The 21313-nt window shown below is 27.6% G+C and overlaps 3 protein-coding genes across 5 annotated transcripts; 1 reads left to right on the forward strand and 2 right to left on the reverse strand.

Moving 5' to 3' along the window:
* Positions 1-1377: 1377 nt before the first annotated feature.
* LOC132932201 (small ribosomal subunit protein uS2) lies at positions 1378-5574 on the reverse strand. Of its 2 annotated transcripts, none has more exons than XM_060998463.1 (7): positions 5413-5574; positions 4772-4908; positions 4507-4712; positions 2093-2251; positions 1876-2004; positions 1585-1806; positions 1378-1517 (listed from the first exon to the last, which is right to left on the reverse strand). In XM_060998463.1, the coding sequence occupies exons 2-7, from the start codon at positions 4902-4904 to the stop codon at positions 1431-1433; spliced, it is 936 nt and encodes a 311-aa protein (XP_060854446.1). In that variant the 5' UTR covers positions 4905-4908; positions 5413-5574; the 3' UTR covers positions 1378-1430. The 2 variants fall into 2 exon arrangements, with proteins under 2 accessions (XP_060854446.1, XP_060854447.1); XM_060998464.1 differs by lacking the exon at positions 5413-5574 and adding an exon at positions 5012-5030.
* Positions 5575-6615: 1041 nt separating this feature from the next.
* Positions 6616-13593, forward strand: LOC132917512 (klaroid protein-like). Of its 2 annotated transcripts, XM_060978285.1 has the most exons (14): positions 6616-6723; positions 6817-6909; positions 7484-7617; positions 7689-7873; positions 7964-8179; positions 8867-9064; positions 9166-9380; positions 9444-9704; positions 9790-9949; positions 10085-10255; positions 10337-10449; positions 12142-12309; positions 12395-12487; positions 12557-13593. In XM_060978285.1, exons 3-14 carry the CDS (start codon positions 7517-7519, stop codon positions 12665-12667), a joined length of 1992 nt encoding a protein of 663 aa, XP_060834268.1. In that variant the 5' UTR covers positions 6616-6723; positions 6817-6909; positions 7484-7516; the 3' UTR covers positions 12668-13593. The 2 variants fall into 2 exon arrangements, with proteins under 2 accessions (XP_060834268.1, XP_060834267.1); XM_060978284.1 differs by lacking the exons at positions 6616-6723; positions 6817-6909 and adding an exon at positions 7026-7193.
* A 2811-nt stretch (positions 13594-16404) lies between these two features.
* LOC132916900 (BOS complex subunit ncln) lies at positions 16405-20981 on the reverse strand. The gene is made up of 13 exons (XM_060977333.1): positions 20792-20981; positions 20527-20708; positions 20265-20449; positions 19932-20079; positions 19767-19861; positions 19610-19693; positions 19280-19480; positions 19096-19203; positions 18892-19029; positions 18686-18829; positions 17392-17612; positions 17201-17279; positions 16405-17132 (listed from the first exon to the last, which is right to left on the reverse strand). The coding sequence occupies exons 2-13, from the start codon at positions 20696-20698 to the stop codon at positions 17034-17036; spliced, it is 1674 nt and encodes a 557-aa protein (XP_060833316.1). The 5' UTR covers positions 20699-20708; positions 20792-20981; the 3' UTR covers positions 16405-17033.
* Between the last annotated feature and the right edge of the window lie 332 nt (positions 20982-21313).

Here is a 21313-nt window from a genome sequence, read left to right on the forward strand (position 1 = left end):
TAAACGATTGTACGATGAGCAGCTGTGAACTGCACTATCTCGTTCTAACGCAAGCTCTCGGAAAAACTCGTGATCATATTACTACTACGTTTCCTGTCCGTTACAAAAAAAACATATATTCAGTGTGACGTCTGCTTTTACTTTTTAATAATTACGACGTAATTTTAAACTAAACAACTTACGTTTATTTAAATTCTAATCTGACCTATTATAATTTTTGAAGACCTCTAAAATATATATCATAAAGTAATTATCGAAGACCATACTATGTATGTCAAACAATCATTAATGATACGTATATAATACCATTAATACCTATTACCTAGCCGCCAATAAACTGTGGCCTGTATTTATTCTGAAATTTTTGTCGGTACTTATCAATTGACATTTATCATTTATGATTATCAAAATCACATCCACATGGTCACAATACCACATGCGTTTAGCCGGGGCCACGTCGTCGTTTCCCGCGTCTCGGGCGGGGAACCAATGGCAACGGAATCGCTACACCCCGGTGTTACCAATCCAAAAGTTTCCCATTGCACTACGACATCACTTCACGATTCGAATAAGTTACGTAGGCATGACGTAGTGGTAGCCCCAGACATAATAGATTAATAGAACTTTAGGAAAATTTAACTATGAAGCACACGACAATTAATTAATACCATAAACTACTAGTAATAAATAACAACTAATACACATACTTTAATAATCCCAAAGTAGACGTAATAATTTCTACAGAATCATAGTTTTCACATGTTATGAATTTATCACAGAATTTGGGCTGATTTAAGTTATCAAAATTGCTAGCACCAAAAATAAAAATCTAACAAAATATTCATTTGTTAGCTACAAAATGACAAACATACATAATACATTTATCTATTTGCTTTCTAAATGCAAAAAACAATACTTATGAAATACATTCTTTATCTAATACAAATAAATATTAAAATATACTGTAAATGTTACTAAAAATAGTAAGAACCCAACATCTTAATGGTAGAAATATTCTGAAATACCTAATAAAAAACCTTAACTTAATAATAAAATATTTCATTTTTTAAAATTCAGAGCAATGTGATACATTAATTTACTTCTGTCAACAATTCAACGTATTATTAATAATATTTAAAAATTAAATAAACCCTTGTAAAACTCAAAAAACTTGTAAAACTTTTTTACTTTTAAAAAAGTAAAAAACAAAACTAACTAATATTTATTGATTGACAATTTAAGTATTGTTTGAAGTATGACTTATTTTTATAAATTACAATACTTACTCCATAAAAATATATCATGTTTAACTCGTTGAAAAATAAAAGAAAAAAGGGAAATAGAGGCAAGTGATGATAAAATAAGAATGATAAATAATTCAAAATTCAAAAAGAAGTTTTTATTCTTTAAGAAAAGTGTTTTACATGTTGTTAGACGTTAGACCAGTTAGGTGCAGAACCACCTCCCCAGTTGGTATTGGCGGCACCAGTAGCTGGCACAGCATTCCATTCTTCAGCCTAAAAATTAAACAAATTGTAGCATAATACATAAAAATGATTTAAACGTATTTAAAAAAATACAAACCGCCCAGTCAAGAGCAGGAGCAGCAGTAACTGGAGCCACTGCCAATGGTGGCACAGGAGTTCCATCTTCAGCCCAATTTTGTGGAGCAGTAGCTGCTAAAGCACCCTCATTCCAATCAGCAGCTGTATTAGATAATGAATAAGCTTCTTCTACACCAACAACTGTCTTAACAGTTGAAGCTGCAGGCAATGCTTCTTTGGCAGCAGCTTCTTCTTTTTCAACCTAAAAAAATAAAATAATTAATATGCTTTTATTATTTACAAGTAGAATAACAAAAACAAAGACACTTACATCTTCAGGATCTCTGTAAAAGAACAAGTCAACAACAACATCCCATTTACCGTCACGAGGAATAGTTCCCCTAAGACGAAGAACTTCACGGGCCAAGAACCACCACATAAGTCCAATAGAATGAGGAGACTATAATAAATAGTAAATAATAACTTATAGTAGGATAAATATATTTAAATTATATTATTTCTAAAACAATTAAATAAGTATAAATTACCTTATTATTACACGGAATGGCAATGTCAACATATCGTAACGGAGTATCTGCATTACATAAAGCAATAACTGGTATGTTAACATAAGAAGCTTCAGTGATTGGCTGATGATCAGTGGCTGGATCGGTTACAACAAGTAGTCTAGGTTCACGGAAAGCAGCCTAATAGAAATATAAAATAATACATAAATTTACACGAATATAGTGCATCTATATAAATATAAAAATTTTAAATCATTTAAATATTATCAGTACACAAAAATGTATCAATCATTAGTTTTCAGATTGACTGGGGTGTATAGTCATCATTTAACAAAAATATAAATTCATTTTCTTCAATATAGAAATATTAATTAAACGTAATACATTAATAAACTTTAGCACTTATATTAATTATAATAAGAAGTACATTTTTTATCAACTATTATTTTGTTTTATATATATTTGTATAAAAAATATACAAGCTATATCTAGATCCAATAAGTATACATGCGTAAAGAAAAACAATAGAACATGAGTTACCCACTGATGATACTTTCAATTTGATTTAGGCCTTGTTTTAATATTTTTTTTTTCAACATAATAAATCTCTACACTATTTACGTTTAAGTCGCTAGGGGGGGGGGGGGCTACATGGAATTGTGAGGTGATAAGTTCTTGATGAGAGGATTTGAAGACGTAAACACAGTTATGACATTTTTTATAAGAACATTTAGCTTTGCATTGCATTGTTTTAAAGTTACAATCTATGTATAAAGTATGGTTTGATAAATAATATGCAGGAGCATTACTGAATGCCTAAGATCATATTTTAAAAAGTTAGTATCTTGTTTAGATTGCTCATTTTTACATTTTTTCATGGCTGAAGTCAGTTTGTCCAAATGGATTTTGTACACAAGGAGTTAAATACTCATAGGGGCGACTTTGCTACCAATTTAGGATAGTCTTTTTTTATGTAAATATTAAGCCCAAGTTAAGTGTCAATAAAGTGTTAGACCAAGGTATTTTACTGTGGACGATGAAGGGATGAGATACCATAATCAATTATTAAATCAAAAAATTTAGTTTACAAGATCATCCTATTTTATTAATATTACACTTAAAACATTAAGAGAACGTAGTGCCTACATGTATTGTCTCCATCTTACACACGTGCGACATAGCAAATTTTTGTTAACAAGTTTCAATATTGTGCTGTTAGTTTTGATATTAAAGTGAACTGACCTATTATAAAATTCTAAGTTAAGATTATTATCCAGGGCCCCAGTAGCCTTTTATTGATATTTTATTTTTAAGTATGTTATGATCTTTTTGAAACTGTACATTTTAAAATGATTATAACTTACTTAAAAAAACAATAATAATAATAGAATATGTGGGGCCCCGGATAATAATCTTACATTTAAATTTTATAATAGGTCAGTTCACTTTAATATCAAAACTAACAGCACAATAGTGAAACTTGTGAACAAAAATCTGTTATGTCACACATGTGTAAGACGAAAACAACATATACGGATTCTACATCCTCTTGATAAAAATGTATGAGCAATAGGGAAAATAAAAATAAATCAGAACTATGAAAATATATCAATCATTAATATTCAGATTGACTGGGGTGTATAGTCATCATTTAAGTTTCTTAAGTATAAATAACCAATAATATTTCAATTTAATGAATATTAATTAAAATAAGGAAAACATTTAAAGCAATTACATCAGAATAACTTTATTTTTCTATTATTAAGTTCAGTATCACCGACTTAAATAATAAATACATACATCTAAAGAATTTAGATCAGAAACTACAGATTGATCAATCATTATAATTCAGATTGACTGGGGTGTATTAAGTCATCATTAAAGAAAATAGTATATTAAGTAATATACATACTGTAACATATAAATAAGCCTTAAATGACTAAAATATAAAAATAGAAGAGTAAGTAGATTACATTTTACTATAATGCACTTATTTCCAGACATTGTTTGTAGGTATCTTAATAGGCACTGTTTAAATTTTTATAACAATTAAAGAAACTACTTAACATATACTATGCTGCAGATCAATTTAGGAAATATTCTATGTGTATATTTACAATACATAAAACAACACATAACATATTATTTGAACTAACGAAAAATAGTATACTCTTAAATGTTATCTCATATAGTCAGGTGGTATACATGCAATGTGTATAAAATTATTCAAAATGTGAATATATCCAGTTTGGTGGATACTTTGTATTAAATACACGTACATGTCAACATGCAACTAAAAGAAATTAGTTTGATCATATGTACTTATTAGTCAGTCATAGTAATTCAGATTGACTGGAGCGTACAAAAAAAATCATATCAAACAATTAAAGTTGGAAAATAAACCTGGGAAATATAATTAAAAATGTACTATTTACTTGTATTTGATTAGTAAAAGCTCCAGGAGTGAAACGACCAGCAATTGGTGTGGCACCAGTGTAAGCTGCAAACTTTAATACAGCACGTTGTCCATAAGGCCTAGATGAAATTACGAAAATTTCTGATGGATGTTCAACAGCAACAATAGCCCTAGCTGCTAACAATAATTTCTCCCATGTCTTGTTCAAGTTGAAAATGTTTAATCCTAAAAGTAAAATCTTAATAAACATAGGGCTCTAAACACCTTGTTGAAATGTAATTTACCGCGGCTATTTCTCTTATAAGCGTATTGCTCCATTTGAAAGTTGACATTTTCAGCACCCAAATGGGTGGTGGCAGCCAACATCTTGGTGACATCATCTTCTTTCAAGCCTAATACATCAAGTCCTCCCGACATGTTGCTGTTAGAAAAATTATAAAAATAATTTAGTTTATTATATTAGTATGTAAGTAACCAAAAGTACACGTAAACATTCAACTGATAAGTATATAAAAATCTATCACCTGAATATCTAATGGAAAATAATAAAATCTATAAGTTATTGTCCAGAAAATGAATTCAATCGAACTTCACAAAATTAATGAATGTGTAAACCTAACACAGGGTACAAACATAACCTCAAATAAAAATATCATATTTTTAATAACTCATGTAGTTTAAGAGCAAGAATTCTCTAAAAAAAATTACCAATAGACGAAAAAACGTAGTCAGAATAAATAAAACTTGCAGCGATTAAAAGTCTGAGAAGTTGAATTTATAGAATATGCCGCTTTACATGTGACCAAAAAATTGTCATGACGTAGAGCCAAGAGACAGTGGTTAAATTGTCTTTAATCAACACAAAATCTCATAAATATAGTCTTGACAAGTTGCAATAAATAAATATTAATAAAATTATACTTACAGTTAGTTAGACGTCTAATTCAACAAGTTTTATTAAAAAAATTAACCAGAAATATTAAGACTTGAAAAGAGTCAACGAAAAAGAATCATTTTACAGAACGAGAGCGCCGCGTGAATAGGCGGAGCGTGCACGTCCTGCACATCTATTGCCGCAGTGCAGCCAATAGACGCATGGGCAAACCAAAAATTCTTATTTTTCATCAAAATAATTCAATTAGAGATTTTAAGTTTCGAAAAAAGATGATGGAATCAAAGACAGATTAGCAAAATAAATTATTTTTTATAGCATTATTTATAATTTATTGAGCTATTGCAGATTACTGCTATTGCCTATTTGTACCACATTTGGTTTATTATACATATTTAATACTTAGATATTTGTATACATGATAATCAAACTATTCAAACTAAATTAGCGGGGAAAAAATTAATATTCTTAAAGTATTCGAATATTTTGAATACGACAATACGTTATTAGTTATTCGTAATCTGTATACATTTTTACGTTTTACCTATTAATATGTAACTATACTGAAAAATAAATAATAATATAAAAAATAAAAGGAGCCAATTTATATTCTTTACGTGCAAATGTGCAATCTTGTAAATAGGATCTTGTCCGTACTGAATAAAATATACAACTTTTTTAATGTACAAATCTGCGCTTCTAGAAAATAATAATTTTATACTTTGTTACATTCTATCATAAAAAAAAAATACCAAATGATAAATATTAAATTCATCCCAAAAGACTACAACAATCCAAAATACAATATTGTGTTATGATCATTACCATAGTCCCTGACAACCCCGAATGGGCGGTACAATTAATACAATAATGTATGATGACTAACATTCACGTGTCCAAATGTCCAATAAACATATTATAGGTAGTTGTATAAACAGTATATTTAGTACCTACCTTATGGCTTATATCAACGGTATTCAAAAAAATCATGTTTCATATTTTCATTGAAAATTATTAATTAATAGCATAATATAGCAATAAATTAAAAATATATTTGATTAATTAATAAATATTTTATTTCAGAATTCAGACATTTATTTTAAGTGTTCGATGCGCGTAATTACACTAATTATTATGGTAATAATATAATTATTATTATTGTTGTGCAGTTATAATAATTAATAATAGTTATATTCGCACACAGATAAGCGCTTAGTGCGGTAGGTACTGTGTATAGTTGTGTGTAAATCTTGTAAATCACTATTATAAATTTAAAATAAGTATAAATAAGTAGTAACTTATAGGTAGTTGTAAACGTCAATATTACAAACTATCAAAATATACGTGAGTAATCGTTTAATAATATTTTGTAACTGTAATGTTATTAATTTATTATTAAATTTAAAAAAAATATTATTTAACGATTTAATTTTACAGCAAGGAGACTATTGTCTATTATACCGCGGAGGGCGAAACGACTCAACGAACAAACAATAATAATATCAGTGTTTTGAAGAAGTAGTATACATTGTAAGTATTTGAACATGGTGCAACGAGGTTTGTCACAAACCTGCAGATACCTATTATTATTATTATTATTATTATTATGCAATAAAATTATGTTTTCTTATCTAACCGAAATTGTTGTAATCAGTAATCACAAATTTCTCACAAAACAATTTGAATTTAAAACTGTGTTTAAAGTAGTTTATTATTGTTTATAACTATTAATAAATACTATAATATACGAATTAAAATTATTGGAAATATACCGTAGCAAGTCCGATGGTTCACACGTCCTATATCTTTTACAGGTATGTAAAATGTAATAATAAACTTTCATAAAAGATCATCCCCTGCAGGGATAAGTGTATCAGTTTCTATTGTATTGTTTACATAAAAAAAATGGTGGTAATAATCTACTACGTACAACAAATCATATATTATAATGTAATTTTCTTACGTTTAAAATATTTGATGTTTTTTGAATTTAGTTTTAGTTTTTTAAAAAAAATTCACCACACAAAATGCTTGTTTAACATAAAATGAAGTCTTAAATTTTTCTTCACCATTTTATTTTTACTTTTAATGTTAAAATATTTAGGTACTGTCATTGATTGTAAGAGCTCTATACTACATGACTGAAGATTTAAGTTTCACTCTAAGGCCTTCATCTGGCCCATTTAAGAGTCCTAAAGAAATAGTACAATTTTATAACGATTTTGACGGATGGCAAGAGTAAGTATACTTATATCATTTACAGATTATTATTATTTTTTTTAAAATAAACATAATATACTTGTTTACAGAGTTTTGCCTAAGACAGATAACACCTATTCGCCTGGATCTAAATACTACAAATATGAAGTATCTCCCGGCATACCTCTCATACCAAATATGTCAAGATTACCCCTTAAGTCTTATGAGAAAACTCCTCTGAAACAAGATTTTTCTGAAGATCAATCATCTCATATCTTTAATTCTAGTCATATAAGTTTGTTTATTCCTTATTTAGTATTTATATGTAGTTATAAAATGTTAGGTAAATAAATATTTATTTTATTTTTAAATTTATATTTTACAGAAAAAAAATTATTTACATCTACAACTTATAAACATTATAAAGTAACAAATCACAACGAAACAGAAATAGAAATCGAAGAAACCTCAATTACCAATAAAAGAAAAGCTGTAACACTTATAAAACACGTGTCACATTCAGTTCAAATATTTATTAAATTCATAATTTCATATTTTATTTATATTTCTACATTATCTGAAATACACGAGTCTGTAATGGGTAAAGTATAAAAATGTATTACTACATTTTTTTTATTAGCTTATTATTTAATTGTGTATTGTGTGGACCATTAGCTATTTGAGATAAAACAGTATAGTACAAATAAATTATTAAATTTTATGTTTATAAACTTATAATATAAAACCTATAAAATATTTATTGTTATTTCTTAATAATTAGTAAAGATTATATGGGAATAAAAACAATTATTTAATGATAACTTCATAAAAGTTTATTAAATTTAGCATTATGTTATTTTTTTTAATGAATATTTAAATCTATTGTTTAATGAGGATAATTAGATACTTAAAAAAAAAATTGTTTAGTAATAATTTATTCATAGATATCTAAAATCATTTTCAGATTTTTTTTTAGTATTAGTGAGTAGAAAATTTTATTTTATTTAACATTTAAAAATAAAACTATTTCATTTATTATTCTATAGTGTTTTTTTTTTTTTCTATAGTGTTTAAATAATACAACTAAGATTTTTTTTAAGAAATACATTTAACACATCTAATTTTATTTTGAATATTTCTTTATTTTAACTCTAATAGAAAACTATTCAAACATTGTCTGATTATAAATTTATTATTTATTAATAAAGATTAGTGTAGTATTTTAACTATATGATTTTCTTTAATACTAATTTATTTAATTAAATCTATTATTGACTTATAATTTCAGAGATTGGATCCAACATAATTAATACCACTATTCGGAAGTTAACAAATTGGGTGCATTTGGCCACTATTACTATGGTGCACTATGATTTGATCATCATCACAACTATACGAAAAATAATTGGAGATTATTTTGGACATACCAGAATAAACAACCTAATGATGTCTATCTTAATTTCAGCATTGATAATATTTTTAACTGGTACTAATGCATATATTTTATAATATGATTATACATTAATTTAATATATAAAAATTGTAAAACATTATTAACAAATAATATTATTATTTATGTTTTTATAGTTGGTGTTTTAAATTACATGACACCTTTAGAAATTCCAGTATGGCGAGATTCTTGGACACATTTCCTTCTATCACCGTTTATTAGTATACTCAATTTGATTACATCAATTTTTCAAGTGTTCTCTTCTACTTTCCATTTTGTATTGGATTTAGTAATAATGGTGTTTGCTTCAACAATGGTTGCATTACAATTATTTGGGCAATTATTTTTTAATGTATGCAACACATAATTGCATAGCCTATTAAATATTTTAAAATGTTGATTATTTTATGTTCAGGTTTTTCGTAATATTAATACTGTTGTGGACTCTGCCTCTCAAATCCATACTATTCCTGTTGAACAAAATCAAGGATTTTTAGCATTTGATTATAATCTGTTAGCTAGAAAAATTATAGCTTCTGAAGAATTTCAACATGTACTTATTAATCAATTAAATATTTCACAGTCAAATTTAGTAAAATTACATGATCAAGAATTTCAACAAATATTAAAAAACCAATTAGAAAAACTGAACTCTGAGAACTTAAATTGGATTAATGTAAATTTATGTTATATTTACTTGTAAAGTAATTGAATCATTTATTGTATATATATATATATAAATATAAAATTATTTGATCTAGAATCAATTAAACAACCAAAAAATTACACTAAATAATGTTAAGAAAGAAGTTACTGGTCAAGAAAAAGAAACAATTCAATTAATGGAAAAAAAAATTTCAGAACTACAAAATATTGTATCAAACTTAATTAATAGCTTTGAGGATTACAAATCTAAACCAGGTGAATAGCATGGCATAATTAACAATGTTTACTGTTTAGTATACTTAATCAGACTTTATGTATAACCAGTTTTAAACCATTTTTTATAAATTAAATATGAAGATATTTAAAATGTATTTTCATACTTTTAATTAGCCATATTAAAAACAAATACTGAATCTGTATCAAAAGAATCTTGTTCTAAAAATGATTGGAATTCAATTGTCAATTATATTGAGCAGTATGTCAACATAACAATGAAATCTACATTAAGTGTTTATGATGCTGATAAAACAGGAATGGTTGATTACGCTCTAGAATCTGCTGGTAAAAATTAAATTTTTATTATTTAAACTTTTACTTTGTTTAATATTAATTAAGGTGGACTGTTTTATTCATGAATTTTAGGTGCTACAGTGCTAGGGACTCGTTGTACTCAAACTAAGCCCTCGACTGCAGCATTAACAATGTTTGGGATACCTTTATGGTTTATATCAAATGGCCCGAGACTGGCTATTCAGGTATTTAAACTCATCATATGTTACTTTAACGAGAGAATCAAAATAATAATAAAAAATGTCTAAAAACCAAATTATAAATCAATATTCTTATAAAAATGACATATTATTTATCATTGTTCATAGGAATAAATCTCTTATGTTAAAAATTAACAAATTAAAGTTTTGATGTTACTGGATTTAAAAAAAAAATTAGCTTTAATATGTTTATAACTTCCAATTTCCATGTGATTAATAAAAATCTCCTTAGTGACAATTTTTTTATTTATAAGTTATAACCTTAAATATCATTAAAAATAAAGTTAATGATATTATGACAGAATTAAAAAATATATATATTTATTTCTCGAATAATCTGATAAATTTTTTAATTAAATTGAATAAGTCCTTTGTTTCTACTGAAAAGTAGCATATTTTCACATAGACCATTTATTCCCATAATCAGTGTTATAGTTTACTGCAGTTTCTACTTCATGGTTATCTTTGAGATCTATTGTTGAATTTGGAGGTCATTTTGATATTTTGATATCAGTTTTTAAATTGTTGCTGTGCCTATACTACATAAGTCTCTAGAATTCCCTCCCCTCCCTCATGAAGAACATTGCAATGCTCATCACCCTCATAAATTCTGAACACATTCGTCTTATAAATCTGATTTTTCTTTTTACGATTATTTATTTTCAAATTAAGTTAAACATTTTATTATTATGTTTAATGTTCATTCTTAAGTATTTTAAAAAATATATTAAAAGGACTGTTTTGAAATTCTATTTATATTGTTATAATGATGTGATGCTTGCATAAATCTTACTAAAGTACAAGATAACATATTGTAATTAGTGTTCATAAAAATCCATTTTGTTTTATTAGTTTTAATTTTAAAGTGGGTTGACCTATTATAAAATTTAAAGGTAAGAATATTATCTGTACTTCTTTGTATTTATTTCAAATCAAGTTATGGGCATTTTTAAATTTTAATATTCATACATTTAAATTTATTTTAGTTAATTAACTATAACACTAAAACTGACAATACAAGGTGGATTCTGCTTAAATAAATTAGCTATGTTATATGTTTATTGGGCTTATATAACACATTATGTGGGCATCACAATCTTTAATATTAACAAAAAATGTAAATATTTTCAAAAAAACAAAAATCATTATTTCTATATTATACAATTGTTAGTGTACAAAGTTAATAACTAATATTTATAATTATTAACAATGCTAAATTTAAATTAATACTTATACATTCTTACATTACAAATATATTCATTAATGTGCGATATATTTTTTTCAAGGCTTGTGTTGAAGGTAGAGAGCGACAATTTACTTACAGAATAATTTTAAATAATATAAATACAATAAAAACTAGAATAATACTTAATAGAATACACCGTAACTGCATGTAAACATATTATAAAACTATCCTAAGTACAATATTAACCAGTTATTAATAGTTGTTTTAACATTTTTCTGTTTCTTGATTATATTCTTTTTAATAATAACAGGCATTGAATTAAATTCTGTAGGACCCAGGTAGTCCACGAATTTTTGACCAAACAATTTTTTTAAATATATAACTTTAACATCATATGCTAAATGTTCCCTTTTTGTTTTTTCATTATTTTTAGTTCTCCAATTATCTATATATATATATATTAAAATATTTTCATTGTTTTTCAAATTTAGCCTGGTGTTAACCCTGGTCAATGTTGGGCATTCATTGGTGCTAAGGGTTTTTTGGTGTTGAAGTTGTCAAAAACTATACATGTAACTGGTTTTACTATAGAACATTTACCAAAATCACTTTCAGAAGATGGTCATATTAGATCTGCCCCAAAAGATTTCAGTGTTTGGGTTAGTGTTTTAACTCTTATAGTTTTAAATGCATTTTTTTATTTAATTTTAATACTATCATTGTTTTATTTGTCATATATGACAGGGATTAAAACATGAATCGGATTCGAATGGTAAACTGTTGGGTAAATATCAGTTTACTGTCGATGGGCCTAGCTTACAATATTTTGCTGCTGAGGTGAGCAATACATTTTATTAACATATTTTTTTTGTTTTTTGTGTAAACAATTTTAATTTCATGTTGTAGGCGACAGATAATATTTACCCCATTGTAGAACTAAGAATAGAATCAAATCACGGACATAATGAGTATACATGTTTATATCGTATCAGGGTTCACGGAGAGCTGGCTGTTTAATGGTACTTAATGGATGTAGTCAAGAGGTTTATTTATAAGTACAAAGTTAACGAATGTTTATACTTTACTTAATTGGTTACCACTAGCCTTCAGTTAAAACAAAAATAAAAAATAATTATATTATTTTTTTTTATCACCAAAGATTGAAAGTTAATTTTTAATTTATTTTCACGCCACTGCAATTAAAAGCTTTTGTGTTAAATATAATAAATGTTTGAATTATTTGTATCTTATTTTACGTTTAAATAATGATTTTTTTTCTTTTTAATTTTGTATTTACATTTTTTGATTTTTATGTTCATGATTATAAAGCCATACAATTTTATATTTTTGCATGAATTAATTGTATAAAGTTAAAATTAATATATTTCTTATGTTTAAATGTGTACAATTTAAATCACTATTGTAGTGTTGTGTGTTATGAATTATGATCATATTTTATTTTAAATTTTAAATCTATTGTTAAATGTAAGAAAAACAGAATATTGATTATTTTTATTATAATTAAAAAAAATTATGTAAATCAATTAGCACATTGTAAAGTCAAGTTATAATAATTATAAGATTTAAAAAAAAAAAAAAGATTTTAGTATAAATTTGTTTAGATCAATTAAATAATTATGAGTACCTTATAATAATGTTAACAATATATAATCTCTACTTAAAAAATTCATAACATTTACTGGAAATAATGTTATGTCTAAGTTTTAATCGAATAATTTGTTGTTGTTAGATATAATAGAGTTTAAACTTTTCAATTTGAATGTTGAATGATCATAAACTTGTGTTAAATGACTAAAGAATATTTAGTTGTTTCTATCTATTTAACGATCACAATATCAAATTCTCATTTTGTACGTAGCCAAATTGTTCAAATAACAAATTAAGCAAGCTCTGAAAAAATAAATAATAATTGAGAATCACAATTTATTAGTATTGCATTCTTTGTTAAATATTAACAAAAGTTATAACATTTCAATAATCACCTTTATGGGAAAAAACAGATGAAATGTTAGGTTCATAAATTGTTTTTAAATTTAAAATATATATAAAAGACAAAAATAGTCTTAGCTAGGTTACTTAACTATCCTATATATATTGCTTAAACCTTAAAAAATGTTTTTATATTAGCTATAAATGTTATAAGTAATAATTTTAACTGCTATTTAATCTAGTGCTATCAAATCAATCATTATTAAGAGGACGTTATACCCGCATGTGTTGTCTCTGTCTTACTAATGTAGATCATAGGCCATAGCAAATTTTCGTTCAACAGAACACATTTTGTGATGTTAGTTTTAATATTTGAGTAAATTTACCTATTAGGTATCAAATTTAAAGGTAAGAGAATATTATCTAGAAAACGTCATATACCTACTTTTATTGATATTATCATTTTAAAGTGAGTTATAGCTGTGTAAAATATTCATAACTCACTTTAAAATGATAATATCAATAAATTTATGTGACGTTTTCTAGATAATATTCTTACCTTTAAATTTAATAATAGGTAAATTTACTCAAATATTAAAACTAACATCACAAAATGTGTTCTGCTGAATGAAAATTTGCTATGATCTACATTAGTAAGACAGAGAAAACACATGCGGGTATAACGTCCTCTTAAGTAGTTAAGTCAGACGAACGTATGCTCATGAATCGTATAAGTGTCAAGTCGAAAGAAAACTTATCCCGCAGTAGGCTGGTTTTAGACCATGCAAAAACTATACAGGACAGGTATTAAACCTGTGTCAACATATAGAGGATGACTTAGAAAACAAAAAAGTAACAGGGGTGGTTTTTGTAGACCTATCCGCTGTGTACAATGCAGTGAACCATAATCTTCTACTTAAAAAGATATACAAATGCACGAATGACTGGCGCGTTGTCCAAATAATATACTCTATGTTACATAACCAGCGTTTTACAGTCACGCTAAACACCAAACTGAGCAGATGGAGAAACCAGCGAAATGGGTTACCCCAAGGTGACTAGTGTATTAGCGCCCATGTTATTTAATATATACACCGATGATCAACCCGCCATCATTAAAGAAACAAAACATTACTTATATGCAAACGATTTGGCCCTAGCAGTGCAGGACACAACCTCCGGTTGTCGAAATTTAATATTTATTATTACATTCCAGACGTATTTATAGTAGCTGAGGGGGCTTAAGCCCTCCCCCGCCGCTCCCAGAAATCCAGGAAATATGTATTAAGTCTGTTTATTATGTCCTATCATATGTAAATTGTAGAAGTTCAATATAGGTACCTAATTAAAAATATCTCAGCCACTCCCAAAAAAAAATTTTTCTTTTTCAAGACTTCAAGAATTAACAAATTATTACATAAAAAAATCAACTAAGACGCAATTCAGATAAAACATAGGTATGCAGTTTCCATCTCCGAAACTGCGAGGCAAAGAGAACTAAATTTTGAATGGCTTGGAAAACTATTTGGAAATGGGTACAGAAAACCCTCTTTTACCTATAGAGGCTTATACTGGGCAGAACTCGCACATTCAAAGAACAGTGTAAGAAAACTAAAATGAAAGTTGAAGCAAGAACAATAATTAATACGGAAACTAGCAGGTATCAAGTGGGGTGTCACTCCAAACATATGTACTACTGGGACTAGCACTTTGCTTCTCCGTTGGCGAGTATGCTAGCCTAGTATGGAATCAATCTAAACGTACAAAACATATTGACACGGCCCTTGATGAGACCTGTCACCTGTAACCGAATGTCTTAACCAACGCCACTTAAATATATACATCCATTTACCATTAGCAGGAAGGAATGGCTTCATCAAGAATACCGAGAGATATGTGGACACGTGGATAGAGAGAACCAAACAAACAATGGACCAAAGACACCCCATACGGCATACATGGTTACTCTGTTACTCAAGACCCCAAAGGAGATTTAAATCTCGATTCTCAAAAAAGCTTTATTGTCAATTCAACCACGATCCACCGGAACAACATAGGATAGGAAAATGGAGAGAAAAGCTACTATGTGAAAAACCTGTTCCGCCTGCTAAACATTTACCATGTGGAGGAAATCAACCATGGATTATATGGAAGACATTAAATAGGTTAAGAGCAGGAGTAACTAAAACAAAAGCGAACATGATAAAATGGGGATACTAGAAAGAACCGGACATACTATGCGAATGTGGCGAAGAGCCTAAGACCAATCAGATGACCACTTACTACAGTGCGCCCTATCCCACCAGGATATACGATTGACGACTTGGCTCTAGCAAACGAAAAGGTAATATCAATTGCCACTCACTGGCTAAATATCTAAATATTTATTTTATATTTTAACCTACTTTTATTTTTAGATTACTTTATGTATTTATTACTTTAATAGCTTGTAGCCCCAACACCGGACACGATAAGAAGAAGTCAAATAAATAAAATTAACTTCAATAGATAAAAATATATAATAGAATAAAAACTTCATAAGAGTATTTACTAGGATAGATTGATGATATTATTTTATGATTTAGTATTTTGGTTAGTATAAACTAGTGGCACATAAAATTTTTTTTCAGCAAAAAAATGTTGTTGTGCACTTTCTGTTACCTCTGTTTTATTTATATATCGACTATAAGTGGATGTTTGTAACACACAATTTGTTTGGAAAAAACATAAAAAAAAAACAATATTACAATACAAAAATATATGAAAATAATTAATAATTAAATCTTTACAGATAACATATCCGCTTAAGAGTCCTTGAAAAAGTTTTTTATTTTAAATTTCAATCTATAATGAATAATTTGAAAATACATTAACAAAAAAGCAATTAATACATTTTCATTATAAAATACTAATAATAATAATAAACCAATGAAAAAAATCCATTATTTGTTAATTATTGTTACACATCATTAACATACTTCAGTGTTCCAACTTTGACTTTTGATGAAGTGATTTATCTCAAAAATGAGCAAACACGGGCAGTGTTGTTTTATATATATTATTATAAGTTATAATATTGTTCGTCGTATGTATTATGTAAAAAATGTTTATAACTCTTTACACTTAGAAACAAAATTATATTTTAAAATCAATACTCTAATCAGTCAAAATTAGAATAGTACAAAGTAAACTGAGTGGGGTTATTAGTGAATAATTGATTTCACTACATTTTGATAATTCACTAACCTGAAACCTTATTTATTTAAACATACACAGTAACAATTTGTACTCGTGTTAGATACTAAAAAGAAAAAAAAAAAACATTAAACATATTAAAGTTGACTACAAAAGTTTGCTTTGAGCAAAAAAAAAAAATTATATTTATATAGAAATATATAAACAAAATAATAAAACAGAAAATAAATAAATCTGTTTATCGTTGTTTTTCTTTGCGGTTATTTTTCTTCGGCAAACTTATAACAGATTCTGGTTTTGATGTACCAATGTATAAATCATATATAATTGGTACAAACTAAAATCAAAATAATTGATAATTTATTAGGATTAATATCAACAGGTTTATTTCTATGCAATTCTTACCTGAATAAAGAAGTAGACTATTGTCAAGTAAACAGCTATTGCTAGAGTAAGAATGAGATCAAACACAGCTGGTTTAACACTACAAATATACACAACAAAGGTATCATACATTTATCAGTTATACAAGATAAGACATAATTAATTTGTATAAATCGGATCGCGAGGCATAGATTTTATAATATTTTACTAACCTGTAAACTTGTAAAGTAGCCCTAGTAACTGTATAGAATGAAAACTGTGGATCAACCTTGTCTGCAGTCAGATGAGACACATTAACATCCTTTAAATATTTACTCATCAATGAAAATAAATTATCAACTAATGGATGGTTTTTTTGAGCTATTATTTGTGTGGATCTAGGCTGTAAAACTAATAAATCCAATGACGTACGCAACGATTCAAAATCAACATTCTGAAAAAAAAATTAATTAATGTAGATATGTTACCGGAAATATTGACAATTTAGGATATGACGACAATTCCTGGTAAATATTGACAATTCCTAAAAGCGGAAGGCAATGTTATCACCGCCTAGGAATTGTCATCATTTCCGTAGTTTATTAGGCAATGTTATCATTAGGGCCCGAAATTTGATGATCTAAAAATATATATAAAAAAAATGCATAAAATGACATTTATTAATTTATTTTTTTTATAAAATGATATTAAAAATGTATATTTTACTGTAAAAATTAATAAATATTGTTTCGATACAAATTATAATTATTATAAATTAATTAAATAAAACTATATATTATAGTCCTTTACACTCTCTATATAGTAGACACTATCGGACTAATAATGCTGTCGAACTCATATTAAATGAGAAACGGTGATACACGGGTATATAAAATAAACTTATAAAATTATTATATATTAAAATTATATAAAACCATTATCACTTCGGGAGGAAGCTACTGTAAATAGTATTTCAGGGGCACAAAGATATACCCGATGTTAATGTAAGACAAAATGCAAGACGAACAGGTGTGCTTGCAGATCGGCATCTAGAATTTGTAATTCTAAATGTCATGGAAGTTTGCCATGTGAAAATAAAAATGAGTAACTACGTTGCAAATCATAAAAAATTTTTAAAAAGCTTAAATTACATAAATTAAAATGTTAAAAAAATTCTTGTTTATTTATTGATTATTTATTAAGGTGATACTAGATTAATTAATAATTATGTTTGATAAAAGTAATATTTAAATAAGTCAGATTAAATTTAAAAAATCTGGCATCTTTGCCTACTATCGTTAGGAAATGATAACATAAACTAGGCGATGATATCATTTCCTTCCGATTTTAGGAACTGTCAACATTTACTAGGAATTGTCATCATTTCCTAAATTTCAACATTTCCGGTAACAGATACATGTAATTAATAGATACTTCACAAGACCATATTATATTATTTACTATTTAGTATTGCAAACAAAATTCACATTCAAAAATATTACAAAAATAATAGTTGATAGAACTCACAACTTTGGGTGTTTCAGATGTATTATAATCATACAGATGAGCAACTAAAGTCTTAACTATAATCTGAGCATTGCGATACACAATTTTTGAATCTAATGTTTCGCTTGTATCCAAAATTGATCTTCTTGAACTGTTTTTGTGACTCTGTTAACAAATAAATTATGATGCAAATATTTCAATTATTAGCTAAAATAGAAATATAATACTTTTAAACTAGATAGAGTGAAAGCAGGCAACCTTCTTATACTGTATCTTTCATGTTCCCAAGCAAGTGTATCACTGCCTAGATTTATCTTTTTATGAATGATTTTCAGTCCATTTTCTACTAAATTATTATTAAGTTCCTAGAATAGTAAAAAATAAATAAACATAATAATAACAAAATATAGGCATAAAATAAAATAAATTACATTCATAAAATTTCCCATTTTGCTGTCATCTTTTGGTGGTTTTGAAACATGAGCATAAATATTCTTATCACTACCCAATGAGTCTAAACATAATACAAATGACACATCCTAACACATAAATAATATTTTTTATTAATTAAAATATTTTAATAAGTAATTTAAATATTTAAATATTTATAATTACTTGTAATGTATTGGATTTCTCCATTTGTTGTTCAATCCAGTTTTTAGATCCTAGATAGTTAAGCTTACCACCACCACTTAAAATAAACATGACATTATACTTGGGTCTATTTTTCTCTGCATAAACTCGACTAAGTATTTTAGCCAAAAGTAAAAGTATAGCAGCTCCTGAACCATTACTGTCAGCACCGTATGATAACTCCTAGATTAAATTAGATTAAATCATTCATGTACAACACATTTTTACATGGAGATATTTGGTATTTATTTATTTATTATTATAAATAATATATATATTTAATATATTCAATAATAAATACTGATTGCTCACCGGCACTAAACCAAAACTGTCATAATGAGCAACAATCAAAATACTGGGTAACTTATCTTGAAATCCATATCCAATCAATTGACCCTGATAAAATACATACTTTTAAGTCCAATATAATTGTTTATGTAAAACCAAATGTATACATTGAATAATTTACCTGTATTGTTGATATGGCAATATTCTGTTGCAAAACTGGTTTATTAGCTGATACTACTATTTGATATCCGTTTGCAGAAACAGAATTAATGAAAGCTAACAAAAAAAAATGTATACATATAAAGTATTTAGGAATTATAATTTAAAACTATTTCATGTTTGGCACCTTTGGCTGCAGAACTTGCATTTTCATCTATAATTTTACTATCAGCCAAATCGTTCATTAGGTTGTTGACTTCGGTAGACCAATTTATCATGTATATTGGTATGGCAGTATCAGACGATAAAATTGCCTGTTCTATTTCTAGCATTCTCTGGAAAAAAGTATTATAATTTATGCATAAATTTCCATTTTAAAAATATTTAAAAGACTTGGACTAAAAATAAAAATATAGAGTGAAGTAAACCATAAAATTTGTGATGCTAACAAATAGTCCTTACTCTATTGACTAGGTACCTAATAAGTAATAAAAGGAATAACTTTAAGACAATATCTCACATTCTGTTGCTCTCGAGTATGCGGTGAAGGCGGTACGACCAGAACTAATGCACCTGATCCGGACGCTATTTGTTCATACGCTTCTGTTGTGAAATTGTCCATCAGTACAAACACACAATGCCTAGACCGACTGCTCCAAGTTTTCAGCGATCTAGCCTCCAAATTGATTATACTGCTTTTAGAACCTGTTGGAGAAAATGAATGGAATCAGAATCATCGAACTGACTAACAACGTTTCGCAGTCGAGACTTTAGTACTTTACCGTATGTGGTGCCTTGCAGACTGTACTGTTGGGCGCGGTACACAGTAAACTCGTGCGCCGCGTTCGCTGGGCTCACCGGACTCATGACCAACAGCAACGGGATGGCGATCAACAGATACATTGGAAAGCCGGTTTTCAGTATTTCCGAAAACTCGTCAGATTCCCCCAACATCGTTGTTCTTCTAATATTTTATAGGTAATACTTGTTAGATATATTTAAGTGTTTGACAAGGAAAAATAAACAATAATACTCTTTGGTAAGTACCTAACGTGGGCAATAGAAAAATAACTTTTTTTAAACAACAATCAAAACGGAAGGCGAATCGGTACAATTGACGACGGTACAACTAATGAAATCGAGCCAAAAAACTCGATTCGACGAGTCGTGAAACACGCCGGCGAACGGTAGTGCTACTTCGTACTCGTTTTCGACATGTACGCGGAAAATGTAGATAACTCGCGCTGCACCCGTTGGATTGTGCCTTATCACCCGCAGATAATGGGTTCACGCGTTCGTTGGGTTGCCTATGTACGATATTGGGTCAAAACATCAGAAATGAAAACTAAGTCTTAAAGAAAAAATATCAGTAAATATTATAATCTCTCGGAGAATAAAAATCTCTATTTAATAAAGCAGTACAATACAACTTAAACTGTGTGCAATATGCAAGTTTTGTATGGAAAACACTTGAAAAAGGAAGGCAAGTGGGTACCGTTCTTCTAGGCATTTAGGCGTCGAGTGGGTAAACGAAAAACGATTTTTAGCACAGACGGTAGGTCAGCTTAC

The sequence above is a fragment of the Rhopalosiphum padi genome, chromosome 1, assembly GCF_020882245.1.
Source record: "Rhopalosiphum padi isolate XX-2018 chromosome 1, ASM2088224v1, whole genome shotgun sequence".
In the NCBI taxonomy this organism is placed as follows: Eukaryota; Metazoa; Arthropoda; class Insecta; order Hemiptera; family Aphididae; genus Rhopalosiphum; species Rhopalosiphum padi.